The sequence below is a fragment of the Protomyctophum parallelum genome, assembly GCF_964188405.1.
Source record: "Protomyctophum parallelum genome assembly, chromosome: 22".
Taxonomy (NCBI): domain Eukaryota; kingdom Metazoa; phylum Chordata; class Actinopteri; order Myctophiformes; family Myctophidae; genus Protomyctophum; species Protomyctophum parallelum.
Window position 1 is genome coordinate 28,497,933 of NC_139714.1, and position 14,609 is coordinate 28,512,541.

Genomic DNA, 14,609 nt, shown 5'->3' on the forward strand with positions numbered 1-14,609 from the left:
GGAAATATAATATAGTGGTCCTCTGGAGTGAGTGTGGAAATATAGTGGTCCTCTGGAGGGAGTGTGGAAATATAGTGGTCCTCTGGAGTGAGTGTGGAAATATAATATAGTGGTCCTCTGGAGGGAGTGTGGAAATAGAGTGGTCCTCTGGAGTGAGTGTGGGAATATAGTGGTCCTCTGGAGTGAGTGTGGAAATATAATATAGTGGTCCTCTGGAGTGAGTGTGGAAATATAGTGGTCCTCTGGAGGGAGTGTGGAAATATAGTGGTCCTCTGGAGGGAGTGTGGAAATATAGTGGTCCTCTGGAGTGAGTGTGGGAATATAGTGGTCCTCTGGAGTGAGTGTGGGAATATAGTGGTCCTCTGGAGTGAGTGTGGAAATATAATATAGTGGTCCTCTGGAGTGAGTGTGGAAATATAGTGGTCCTCTGGAGTGAGTGTGGAAATATAATATAGTGGTCCTCTGGAGTGAGTGTGGAAATATAGTGGTCCTCTGGAGGGAGTGTGGAAATATAATATAGTGGTCCTCTGGAGTGAGTGTGGAAATATAGTGGTCCTCTGGAGGGAGTGTGGAAATATAGTGGTCCTCTGGAGTGAGTGTGGAAATATAATATAGTGGTCCTCTGGAGGGAGTGTGGAAATATAGTGGTCCTCTGGAGGGAGTGTGGAAATATAGTGGTCCTCTGGAGGGAGTGTGGAAATATAGTGGTCCTCGCCATCGTCAAAGTTGCCCACCCCTGCTTTACGTTAACGTTTTGATTGCGACTGTCTGTCATTGTCCCTGTTCAGGCTTCAGCTATAGGCCCTAGAATAGATGACGCCTCAGCACAACTCATGGACCGACGGTGAAAAATGCACCAGCCTCAACAAATAGTGTGGCACAAAGCCATACACTATACAGTATGTGGCTTTAAGAGGGAAAAACTATATGGGCATCTTTACAGCAATATATCTTTTGTGAATGGGACCCAACCTAATATAACCGTAACATTGCAACACCGTGACTCGCCCCAATCCATTCACTGTGAATTTTGCCATTAGTATTTTGTAAGCTTCATAATAATGTATATTGTACAAATAATATAATGATGGATGTGGGGCTGCAAATTTGCAACTATGCATTATTTTCTTAGCAATTAATCTATTACATTGATGATGAATGACTATAAGAAAAGCAGTTTTTATTTTATTCATCATACATCAACATGGAAAGGAATCGAATTGATTGTTTTTTATAAATCAACTAGTTTGATTAACCACTTAAACCCTACTTTTTAGCGCATTCGCAACACACTGTAACCTTGTCGCAGATCTACTGTATTTGAAACATTTTGAACGCTTTCGACTAACACGGCGACGTCGGGTTGAAACATTCATTGAAAGTTAACCGTTTGACTTCACGTCCACGATATATATGCTTATCAATTAACGGAGCATTTGAACCCATTCTGACCGGGCACCCATTTTGGTGTCAGCATCATGTTATGCTTTAGCTATTGAAAAATAGCAGATCTACAAGCTCGTATCGCGCCACCGAGTGGCGCGATACGAGCTTGTAGGTCTGCTATTTTTTGAAAAATCGAAGAACGACTGACATTTTTTAGAATCTGATCTCAGGTCAGAATGGGTTAATAACATGATCTTGGATCAGTGCTCAGTCTGTAGTAGCGAGCGACACACAGTAGCGGACAGGAAGCGATTCCCAGACCCACCCTGGTGGTCACTAGCAGGACTCAAGGCTATATGATGGACTCCCTGTGTGTGCACTGTACGTACAGGGGTGTGTGCGCGCGCATAAATGTGTGCATCCGTCCTAACATTTTGCTCGGTGACCAACATTAGTCACCATACCAAGCACTCACTAACTGTGTGACACACACACACACACACACACAGCAACCAATATAGGTCAGTGGAACAAACAGAATGACATAGTGAACAGGAGAATGGGGTAATGGATGCATGTGCACACACACACACACACACACACACACACACACACACACACCCCCCCCCCCCATGGTACAGTGGCTGAGTTATTACCCGGCAACCACTGAAGCAAAGCAGGAAGGGCTCTGCCTAATTACCCATCAGGCTGTGCGTGCGTTGAGTGAGTGTGTGTGTGTGTGTGTGTGTGTGTGTGTGTGTGTGTGTGTGTGTGTGTGTGTGTGTGTGTGTGTGTGTGTGTGTGTGTGTGTGTGTGTGTGTGTGTGTGTGTGTCAGTAACTCAGTATGGTCAGGCGGACCGCAGGAAACACCTGTGACCTGTGACCTGTGACCTGTGCAGCAATACGGAGCATGCTCAGTACGTCCAGCTGATCAAAACCACCATCGCTTCTGGTTTACTCACTTCCTGCGGCAATACATGTTTAAAGCCTCGGTCCACAAATACACACGCACATACATAGTACATACACAGCTACACTACAGAGATAAACATTGTGTGCGTGCACGTGCACACACACACACACACACACAGTATAAAAGGTACATCTTTCCATTGAAGGCCTTTTTGAAACCGTCCACCACTGACCAGTCAATATTGAACATACTGGATGGACGGTGGCACGCGCACGAACACACATACACACACACACACTCGACCCCCCCCCCCCCCCCCCCCGCGTTTGGCATCTAATTTCCAAGCCACCCCTGGGAGTTTTATATCTGCCAGACAGGAGGCATGTACAGTGTGTGTGTGTGTGTGTGTGTACATACTCTCTCTCTGAAAGCTGATGACTCAGGGGCAGGACATCAAAGGGCAGGAAGACACACACACACACACACACACACACACACACACACACACACAGAGAGTGAGGCTGGCTGATCTAGGTCTAAACCTTGTCTAGACTGTCATGTGTGCGTAGAGTTCCATACGACAGTATGTGTGTATATCCACATCTGTAAAGAATGTGCATGTGTGTGTGTGTGTGTGTGTGTGTTCCATATGTCTTTGATCCACTCGGACGGTCGTAAGTTTCTCCCTCTAACATTTCCTCGTATTTCTAGTTTATTGAAATAATGTCATGCACATTGTGTCCAGTGCATAGCCTACTGCAGGCCTGGTTGACTAGATTTAGAAGACATTCTGAAGCTCTTGCTACTGAAATGATTGATAGTTTATAATGGAGAAATCCCCGTCATTTTACATGCATCTCAATGGGTTTATAATGGAGAAAAACCCGTCATTTTACATGCATCTCAATGGGTGTGAAGGAAAGCTTGCCATGTCTCCTCTCTTAGTAACCGTTGCTAACTTGCCTATTGGACACGGACGGGTTGGGGGAGGGACTTAGCGAATGGCTAATTCAGAAAAAGAAAGAGACAAGGAGCTGAGCTGTTCTGACATCCCATACGTTGATCCTTCCCCACCCGTCCTTCCTCTTCGATGTCTCCCTTTTGACTGATACCTGTCCATTTAAACTAAAAAAAGTTATTGGTGCAGCAGCGCCCGGCAGCTGGCGAAAACTAGAGTTCTCAACAGGCCCGAAACTTAAGGCCCCGGCCCTACCGGGGCCCTCATCAAACCCTGTGCACGCTCCATATATGGCCAGTACAGCATTCATTCCATATGTTGATCTGACCCCCCCCCCCATGCCAAAGCGCCAGCGCTCGCCCAGCAGTCTGCTGTCACCCAGGCGGATGTTGATCTGAACCCCCCCCCCCATGCCAAAGCGCCAGCGCTCGCCCAGCAGTCTGCTGTCACCCAGGAGGATATGTTGATCTGACCCCCCCCCCCCCCCCCCCCCCCCATGCTAAAGCGCCAGTGCTCGCCCAGCAGTCTGCTGTCATCCAGGCGGATATGTTGATCTGACCCCCCCCCATGCCAAAGCGCCAGCAACCTCCCAGCAGTCTGCCGTCACCCAGGTGGATAAACGGCGAGGTCGCTTCTCCCCCCTCGGGCATCTCTGGAATAATAACGGTACATATGGAATAAAACACACAGACTCAGACATTCGTTTTGTGTGTGTGTGTGTGTGTGTGTGTGTGTGTGTGTGTGTGTGTGTGTGTGTGTGTGTGTGTGTGTGTGTTTTCATGTGGGGACTGCGGATGAAAATGAGCATTTTTGCTAAATCCGGTGTATTTACAGTACATTTATGTAGTGTAGTGTCCATTAACATGCATTGTCCCGTGACTCCCGTCTAAATAAACAAATAAAGAAAAGTGGCTTGTGGCTTGTGGCCAACTCCGGAATCCAGAAGAAAACCAGTTTATGCACCGTTTAACAGGCCTGTAAATTATAGCTACATGTCATACTATATCAGTATGCAGGCTTTCATCATAGCAGCATATAATGTCAGCCACGTCCTGTGATATTAGGTCTTACATGGAACACATGCAGTAGGGCTGTTAACATTACTCAGGAATTATATTCGAATATATATTTTTTGTAATATATAATATATTATTTTTTTGCGGCTTACGCCTTTTATTGATTTTTGAAGGGACAGACAGTAGGCTGACAGGAAACGGGAGAGAGATGGGGGGATGACATGCAGTAAAGGCCGTGTCGGGTCCGGGAGTCGAACCCGCGGCACACTGCGACTGGATTACCAGTCCGGTGCCCAGACCGTTACGCTACGGCCTGGGCCTATATTCGAATATTGGTCTTAAAAAAAAATATATATATATATATATATATATATATATATATATATATATATATCGAATATATTCACATTATTATTATTATAAAATTCTTTCCCCATGAAAAATACTTTTCAAAAAACAGGATGCCAGTGGAAGAGGGACAGCGCACGGCCTGCTGCTCGGATCCAATAAAAAATATATTTAATTTGTATTTATAACTTGTATTGTCCCTGTCAAAACTTAAAAAATCTAATATATACTTTCCCAAATTCGAGGAATATTTGAGATTCGAAAAATAATTTACCAGCCCTAACATGCAGCAATGTCTATTTAAATATGGGTCTCTGAACACACAAATACTCACTGTTGATGACAGGGTTCACTGCAAGGATAAACCAGCCAGCCAACTACCAGCATCTCCGCAGTGTTAGTAGAACTCTAAGAGTGTTAAAGTGGATTCGCAAGCTTGCAGGTTTTTTTTGGCAACTGTAGGTCTGGCAAATCACAGATTTTGGAGCCAGAGCTTCAAAATACCATCAACAAGGCCTGCAGCAGCCTATGATTTCAGCTTGGTATGATGAGATGACAAAGTGCAAAAAAGAAACTGCAATGTGCTGTTTGCAGGTCCCACAACAACACCACATCCAGTGTTATCGTGGTATATTCCTGTTCGTGCCATTGATGTTGGCGCACCAGGACCACAATGGAAACAAGACCCCTCGTCTTATCCTTTTAGCCTGGGGCTCTAGTCTTTTCCAGTGCCTTATCCGTAAATCCGTAACCTATTTTTTACTATCTCGAACATTTTTGAATAGTAGCCAATCTACAAGTTCACAACCTGTCGATCGGCTAGTTGAACAATTTTGTGAAATTTGCTAGTAATAGTATAAAAGAAATAGGGCCCTAAATGTCTGACTGTTTCTCATGCTATTTCTGATAAATAAAGTATTCAATCAATCAATGCACGCCAGGCAATATGGCAATGGTTGCAAATCTGGCATTGGCCTGGTATAGCCACTATGAGCCCCTTTCCACCGGTTGGTTCCCAATGGGAACCGGTTCAGTTCTTTTTGGTTCTTAGTCCATGAGCCAGAGCTCCAAAATCGGTGGGAACTAGACCTATATTAAATTGTTTATAGGATCAATACAAGTAAATCAATACATGATAACCCTTCCACAGTAGTACTGTAGCTTTTTCATATTTTCGATTATTTTGCATATTTCCTACATAATGCCTCATTTGCATATTTTAAAATGTAAAATTTGTAATACAATAAGTTTCATGGTGATAACAATCTAATATAGGTATAGTTTTGCCCACTCAATTCATAATTAACGTTACAGTTTTGGAGCTCTGGCTCATGGACTAAGAACCAAAAAGAAGTGAACCGGTGGGAAAGGGGCCTTATTAGAGGCTTATTTTAAACATCTGGGGTGGACGACGGTGGAGTATCTTCCTTGGCCTACTAGCGTGCATGAACGGTTTGACGTGAATGGTCCAGTGGTTTAAAATAATTCACTCCTGACCTCTTTTGAGCTCTCATCTGTCATGCGTGTTGTGAGTATACCACAGACGAAAAGCAGCCTTAAGTCCAAATGTCATTCTGACCCCTCCACGAAAAGGCCTCGTTGTCCTGATCCCTTTATCTATCATTTATGGATAAATAGTGTGGACTTAAGACAGTTTTTCAAAGGGAAGTTCCATGAGATATGGGACTACTTTTATTTATATATCAAAGGATTGTTGTAACATTTTGTGTTTGTACATTACATATGATATAACCACGAGTGTCAACAATAGAGTGTGGAGGGGTGTTGTCCAGGGGTTTTCTTTTTTTTGACTGCTAGGTGTGTTTTGTTTTTTGTTAGTTTTTTCTTGTCTTTTTCTTTTGTGTAAGTCATGTGAATTTTGTATGCTTTATTTAAAATCATTAAAAAAACTTTGATGACAAAAAAAAAGAAGAAAAAAAAGACAGTTTTTCGTCTGTGGCATTCATTGTCTGTTGCTGCAGGATCTCTTTGGATCAGAGGGATGTTGTCCATTCGCCGTGACTCACTGACCAATAATTTGATAATGGCTGCTGATCTAGGGGATTATTTCGAATCTGTGTGTGTGGATATCGATGTGTGTTGTAAGTTACTTACGGGATATAGCAACAGCTACACAGGGCTTCAATGTAAGTGTTTAATGTCATGAGGTCCTGTCGTGTCACCTGTCTCTGTGTAAGGGAATTAACCGAAAAGTCGACTTTTCAACAAGTCGACTTCATTAACACAAAGACGAAAGTCAGAAAAAACTAAATCATAATTGTTGTGCATCAGAATTCAAACTGTAAAAGGAACTGGTTGGAATGACGTGTTCCTTTCCACGTGCTACGTCCAACCGGGTTAACTTCCCCTGGATCGTGTGATAAAAAATAATAATAATAATTCAAACTGTATAATTGGTTATTGTCACAGACAGAAGTTTGCAACTGCATCGGGAGCCGCTGCTCAACCCGCTCTGTTTCCAACTGATTGACTAGCTGAACTGCACTGTGTCAGAGAAGTCCCAACAGAAGCGCAAACTTTATTCCCAAACGATGCCGTCCCCCCCGTCCCCCCTCCCGTCAATGTCATGGTGTCATGATCAAACGAGAAGTCGACTCGACTTCAACTTTTACTGACAGCAAGTCGACTCGCAAAAATCACACAAGTCGTTAACGCCCTACTGTGTGTCAGCAGGCTGAACGCTCCCTCTGCCAACCAGATGTGTCTGTTGGCATTTAGGTGGCAGATGAAGGTTGTTTTCCTAGCAGATAAGAAGCATTTATAGTGTGATTTGATGAACTAACTGCAGGAATAGACAACAGACGTAGATAAAGACACCATTTCCAAAGACTGAATTAGCTTATTAACCCATTCTGACCGGGCACCCATTTTGGTGTTGGCATCATGTTATGCTTTAGCTATTGAAAAATAGCAGACCTACAAGCTCGTATCGCGCCACTCGGTGGCGCGATACGAGCTTGTAGGTCTGCTATTTTTTTTTTTTTTTTGAAAAATCGAAGACACTTTTAGAATCTGATCTCAGGTCAGAATGGGTTAATAATGAAACTGTCAGGATGTAATAGACATTTTTAGAATCTGATCTCAGGTCAGAATGGGTTAATAAAAAAGATAAATAAGTAAATAAAGGTTACTGCTGTCAAGGGGGCACCCGATGGCCTAGTGTTGGATAACGCACAACGCACATGCACCGCACATATAGGCTCTGAAGCACCCCGCCAGAGAGGATAACGCACATGCAGCGCACATATAGGCTCTGAAGCACCCCGCCAGTGAGGATAACGCACATGCAGCACACATATAGGCTCTGAAGCACCCCGCCAGTGAGGATAACGCACATGCACCGCACATATAGGCTCTGAAGCACCCCGCCAGTGAGGATAACGCACATGCAGCACACATATAGGCTCTGAAGCACCCCGCCAGTGAGGATAACGCACATGCACCGCACATATAGGCTCTGAAGCACCCCGCCAGTGAGGATAACGCACATGCACCGCACATATAGGCTCTGAAGCACCCCGCCAGTGAGGATAACGCACATGCAGCACACATATAGGCTCTGAAGCACCCCGCCAGTGAGGATAACGCACATGCAGCGCACATATAGGCTCTGAAGCACCCCGCCAGTGAGGATAACACACATGCACCGCACATATAGGCTCTGAAGCACCCCGCCAGAGAGGATAACGCACATGCACCGCACATATAGGCTCTGAAGCACCCTGCCAGTGAGACAGCCACGCACATGCACCGCACATATAGGCTCTGAAGCACCCCGCCAGTGAGGATAACACACATGCACCGCACATATAGGCTCTGAAGCACCCCGCCAGAGAGGATAACGCACATGCACCGCACATATAGGCTCTGAAGCACCCTGCCAGTGAGACAGCCACGCACATGCACCGCACATATAGGCTCTGAAGCACCCCGCCAGTGAGGATAACACACATGCACCGCACATATAGGCTCTGAAGCACCCCGCCAGTGAGGATAACGCACATGCACCGCACATATAGGCTCTGAAGCACCCTGCCAGTGAGACAGCCACGCACATGCACCGCACATATAGGCTCTGAAGCACCCCGCCAGTGAGACAGCCTTTTCTGCGGGCCACTCCCTCTCTTTTTTCTTTCCCCGTCACTCTCCAAATGAAAAGGCAGAAAAGCCAAAAATATATATTATATTCCCAAAAACGGTTAATACTGTTTATATACAGTACAGTTTTGTCTGTATTAACAGTCAAGTTTCCTAAAATGAAAAGATTGTAGTGTGACGGTAGTAGGCTAATATCCATCATATAGAAAACATGCTCTAATGGAAAATAATGATGGTATAAAATGTCAAAGCCATCACCATGGGATAATATTACAACATTAATAATGTCAGTACATTTGTTCTCTGTCTCTGTCAGGCCGGACGGCCGTAGATCATCTTTTTGCCCCTGTCCGTCTGTGAACAGCTGAACATAGGCACCACTGGACCGATAGGCCTGAAACTGCACACACACACACACACACACACACACACAGCAGCATACACACGCACGCACGGCGCATGCGCACACACACAATGCCTCTTTGGTGCAGAAAGAAACCTCTGAATGTTACAAACATTTTTCTAGGGTAGCATTTCTGCTTTTAATAGATGGTATGGCAGAGTTTTAAAGAGTGAGGAGGAGATGTAAGAACACAGGTTAGGAGAAGTGGGATTCAAAGCCAGGCATAGAGCCTCACTATTATAATTGATATGCCAATGTGGCCAGAGCACATACATGTGGCATTATGCATACATACAGACACCAAAACGCCCCCACAAGGTCTTCGCATTTATGTCACATAGGCTAAAAAAAAGGCCCAGTCTCCTTATGTGGGCGACAGACAGTATAGCTGTGAAAGGCTTCGAATGACTGCGGGACTAAGACATATAATCTATGACTCTCTGGCCAAGTACAGCCCTATAATTAAGTCTATAAAATACACCCTATATATAGACAACAATATGAGGCGAAAAAGAATGTGTGTTTTGTGGAGTCTCGAGTCACTCTACGGGTCAAGATGCCTGCTGTGTGCTTTTGCGGTGTCTTAAGTCTTACGTCCACCTCTAAACCTAGTAGTGTCACACAATGTTGTGCCAAACTGTCTTGAAGACATGTGAGGTAATAATGTGTAAGTGTGACAGTGTGTAACGTGCAAACATTGCCATGGATTTTTTCCTCTGAGATAATGTCTATCCTAGTCTCCCTAACCACATATACTGTAACCTATATACTTATGGCCCCATTTACACTGGCAGCCAAATAGCCTGAATCACATCGAACAAAAAATAAATTGGAATCCAACTTGTGGCTCAAGTCGTTTACAAATGCGACTTGAGCCACAGTCAGAGGTGGTTTCAAATCTGATTATCAGAATATCTGTCTCAGTTTGAACGCAGTAATCGCTGTGCCACATCCAGATCTGATTTCAGGCTGGATTTGGCTACAAGTGTAATGTAAATGGGGCATTAGTTGACTGGGGTCCCCCAAACCCCTTAGACAAAAGAAATCAGTGTTTGCAATAGAATAGGGAGGGACGCTACATGAGTCGTGACACATCTCTTGGAAATACGAGTGAGCGATAGATTATAATACCTCAACTGAATTCCCAGTATAATGGGAGGGAAAACAACAACAACAGAGCTTTAGTCACTAGCCAGCAGGTTAGTAGTCAAGTCTCAGGACCTCTCCTACAGTAGGCCATAACACACTTCCTCAACGCCCCTGGTAGGGTAGGATTTGCGCAACATCCGCACACACACACACACGCACACACACACACACACACACACACACACACACACACACACACACAGAGAGAGAGAGAATTGCTCAGATTGCTTTCTTTAAATATGATGTGATGAACTTCTCAAATGCACAGCCTGGTCATGGTGAGTTTGTCATAGTGTGTGAGTGTGAGACGAGATAGAGGAAAGCTCCAGAACAGAGTTAGTTATGAAATGCACCAGAAAGAATGTTGCAAGCTCCAGCAAGCAAGCTTTAGGCAGGGATGTGTCTTGTGTGTGTGTGTGTGTGTGTGTGTGTGTGTGTGTGTGTGTGTGTGTGTGTGTGTGTGTGTGTGTGTGTGTGTGTGTGTGTGAGTGAGAGTACAGGAACTGATTGCCCAGTGTCATAATTTAACAAGATTGTAGTTTTAGTAGCCTATAGGCCTATTATTCATCATGCAATATGTATGTGTTAATTTTCTCATAATCTTGCTTTTGCTACCTTGTTAGATTTTGACAGGCATGGTGTTGAAAGGAGGGGAGGATGATTGGGGGAAAGCAAGTTAAACTTGTGCACATTGACTTGTTGTTAATGTTATTTACGAATGCATCCTTCCTCCCCGAACAAGCCACAAATAAACATTTGAATGTCAAAGACAAACTCATCCAAAAAAATAAAAAACGGAGCGGCATACATCGAAACAAAAAACGTAAAAACTTGTCAACGCAGAACACCAACCAGCCAGCCAATGTACACACACCACCAGGCTAGCTTTTAGCCTGCAGCTAACAACATAGCCAAACATGCTGTGCTGCTGCTTTACACTGTCACATTAACAACACAATAAAATGAGCCCTCGATCTTGTCGAGTTTTTATAAACGATATACAGATGTTTGATGCTTCTGTAACGTCTCTGTTGTGGATAGAATGGTAGCGTGTGTGTGCATGAGGTTTGCTGACAAATGACATTATCCTCAGTCACAACAGCCACACACATGAGTGCTGTGAATTGAAAACTACCCACTGGCCTACTGTCTGTAAACCTATGGACATGACAACGATATAACTGCTGCTCCTCAAACAAACAATTCAAACAGTAGATACTAAACTACCACCAAGACATTATAATATAATGCGTGCTTTGTTGGCCATATTACAGGACTGGACACCGGGGTACCCCCTCTGACTCTCTTGGGCTGTGTGTTGAGGCCAGGGCTCTGACTGTCCACTACATACATTTAGGACATGTGATTTTAGAGTCTCTAAAATCGCGGGGGTCACTTTTCCTCCCCGTATTGTTATATTTTGACGTTGTTTTGACTGAGAAACAATGCTATACAACAGTAGGCCCCGACCTAAGCCTGGACGTGGGAGTGAGATAGAATGGGGAGGGGAGGTCGGGCATTCTGAATACCGCCTGCCTCCTCGCCTGTCCCGACCGGTTCGGCCTGCAGGTGGTGGTGAGGACTGAGGAGCTAGGGAGGGGTACATACATGGATAGGTTAGGTTAGGTATCCCCTTTCGGGACCCTGGTTACCTTTTTCTGTATTTGGGACGTCGACGTACCAAATACAGAAAAGGGTAACCAATGAGGGTCCCGAAGGGGTTAGGATAGCCTCCTGTCCTGGGGAAATCCATGGGACAGTCCCGTGGGGGTTTGGAAAAGGAAGGCAGCCCGGGGCAAACACCAAACAGACAGACAGACGCGAGAAGGTAGTGAGTTGTATGACACTAGGGGTAGGGCACAGAGAAAGGGTCTCTCTGGGGACAAAAACACATTACATACGTTTCCGCCCGGGGGGTAAATAAATAATGGGCAATAAGTTGGTAGAGGTGGAGAGACTGAGAGATAAAGGATAGAGGGTGGCAGCCAGACAGACAAGAGCAGAGGCTTTTGGGGAATTTAATGGAGAGAGTGGTAGAAGGAGCTAGAGGGAGGGAAGAGGGGGTTAAGGAAGAAGGGATAGCCTCAGCCCCTTTCTAACCTAAGATTTAGACTCCCGTAGATGTGTTTTATCGATTCTGACATGTCTGACACGTGTATGTCAAAATCGATTAAAAAAAATGCATCCACGAGAGTCTTAAATCTAAAAGGCTAGCCCCTTTCGGGACCCGTCCCAAATACAGAAAAGGTAACCAAGGGTCCAGAAAGGGGCTCTATTAGGAAGAACTTGGGATAGTCCCACGGTTTCTCTCTCTCATGGGTAAATAATGCCGTGAGGAGGGTCGTGTGACCCACGTACCATGAAGTCGCTGCCGAAGTTGTCCTCTCCCCGGTCGTCCCCCTCTCTCATGGCGTTCACCCCCTGGATAAACTTTCTCAGGATGCTCGGCTGGTCCATGGTGATATCCTTTAAATTAATTCCCACGCTGGCTGGCTGGGCTGCTGCCGTTTTCCTCTCTTATAAATAAAACCCAACCCCCCCGGCCCGGCCGGCGAAATAGAACCGGGAGAGAACCAGAAATAATAATAACGATGATAATAATAAAAAAAGAAACAAGGGAGGATGGGGGGAGGAATGGGGTAAATAAATAAAATTCAAGACTCGTCCCAGATGATCATCGTTTCGTTTTAACAACACCCCTCGCTCTTTGCCTTTTTTACCGTCCCATGTTCTCTCCTGTCCTGGCTCTCTCTCTCTCTCTCTCTCTCTCTCTCTCTCTCTCTTTTCCCACTTCGTTATATCCTCTTCGGCTTGCTTGTTTTCTCAAGTGATATATTCCCAAAAAGCGGCGGTTAGGTTAGGTTGGATCGGATGGAGCGTGCCGTTCGTCTTCTCTCCTCGCCGGGGTGTGTAAGACAAGTAGTTTGTAAACGTGGCTGGACTGGACGCTTTGCATAAACTCTAAAATAAGTCGTCCCTGGAATAATAAGGGAAAAAAGACAGGAACCAAAAAAAAAAAAAAAAAAGCCCTAGTGTAGTCAATCTAAAGCTACCCCTCCCTGTCTCAGGGTTGGTTGCCACATTCACACGCACTGGAACTCGTTTATTCTTCACTGTTGGGGAGAGAAGAGAACATCCGGACCTGGGCGAAAAGCCGCTGAGAACCAGTGCTGCCAGATTGCGTGAGAGAAATAAGCAAACAGGTCTCTGAAAACAAGCCCAAAAGAAGTGACTATAGGGCTAGGCAGGCTATGTGAAAATAGCAGATCTACAAGCTCACAACAAGATCTGCTATTTTTTTTAAATCACACCCTTGTGAAGTGAGTGGTGCAACTCCGTGTGGGGGTCCCCATGCAGGAACGTTCCCACAGGAACGTGCCCAGGGTGCCAGCCCGGTTCCGGCCCCGCATCCGAAACGGTCCAGAAATGACAGTTACCGTGTGGGGGTCCCAAGGGGGTCCCCGGAACATCAACACCCCCAGGAACGTGCCCAGGGGCCGGCCCGGTTCCGGCAAGCAGCCCCGCGTCCGAAATGGTTGAGTAATAACAGAGTTACCGTGTGGGGGTCCCCAGGGGGTCCCTTTACTGTACTGTCACTGTACTGTACTGTCACACCCGAAATCAATCAAATCATCATATATAGCCTACACTACAGTTAATATGTGTGTGTATGTTAGGCTGCGCAACAGTGACACATTTTTAGATGTAGGATCCTCTTGGACAAATACATTAATCTGGGGGTCCTTGTTGACATGGAAATGTGTGAGAATCATAGGTTTAAACAACATTATAGGAAGCAAGCCCAAATAAGCAACTACAATACTACACTTTAGGAAACAAGCCCAAATAAGCAACTATGGCCTACACTTTAGAAAGAAGCCCAAATAAGCAACTAGCCTACACTTTAGAAACAAGCCCAAATAAGCAACTACACTTTAGAAAGAAGCCCAAATAAGCAACTACACTTTAGAAAGAAGCCCAAATAAGCAACTAGCCTACACTTTAGAAACAAGCCCAAATAAGCAACTACACTTTAGAAACAAGCCCAAATAAGCAACTACACTTTAGAAACAAGCCCCAAAAACCTAATAAAGCAACTTTACAGAAAAAACAAACCCAAAGTTGCTTATTTTATTTATTTATTTTTTCAATTCAATTCAAAGGGCTTTATTGGTATGAGAAAAAAGACGTTTACATTGCCAAAACAAAAAGTGGAACAACAATCAAAACAAAATGTAGCCTATCTCCAATAAATCAATTTCTATGTACCAATAAGGGGCGCGTTCGGAAATACCGCACCGGAGCGCACTCGCCTA

The 14,609-nt window shown here is 44.9% G+C and overlaps 1 protein-coding gene and 1 long non-coding RNA gene across 2 annotated transcripts in view; both read right to left on the reverse strand.

Moving 5' to 3' along the window:
- Nucleotides 1-13,390, reverse strand: part of LOC310853582 (tyrosine-protein phosphatase non-receptor type 12-like) — a 64,099-nt gene extending 50,709 nt beyond the window's left edge. The window contains 1 exon segment of the mRNA XM_083757964.1: nt 12,652-13,390. Within this exon segment, the coding sequence (XP_083614090.1) occupies nt 12,652-12,750 (99 nt within the window). The 5' untranslated portion in view covers nt 12,751-13,390.
- Nucleotides 13,391-14,404: 1,014 nt separating this feature from the next.
- Nucleotides 14,405-14,609, reverse strand: part of LOC310853743 — a 2,081-nt gene continuing 1,876 nt past the window's right edge. The window contains exon 2 of the long non-coding RNA XR_014568833.1: nt 14,405-14,609. This exon is cut by the window's right edge and continues 314 nt beyond it. This is a non-coding gene — a long non-coding RNA (uncharacterized lncRNA).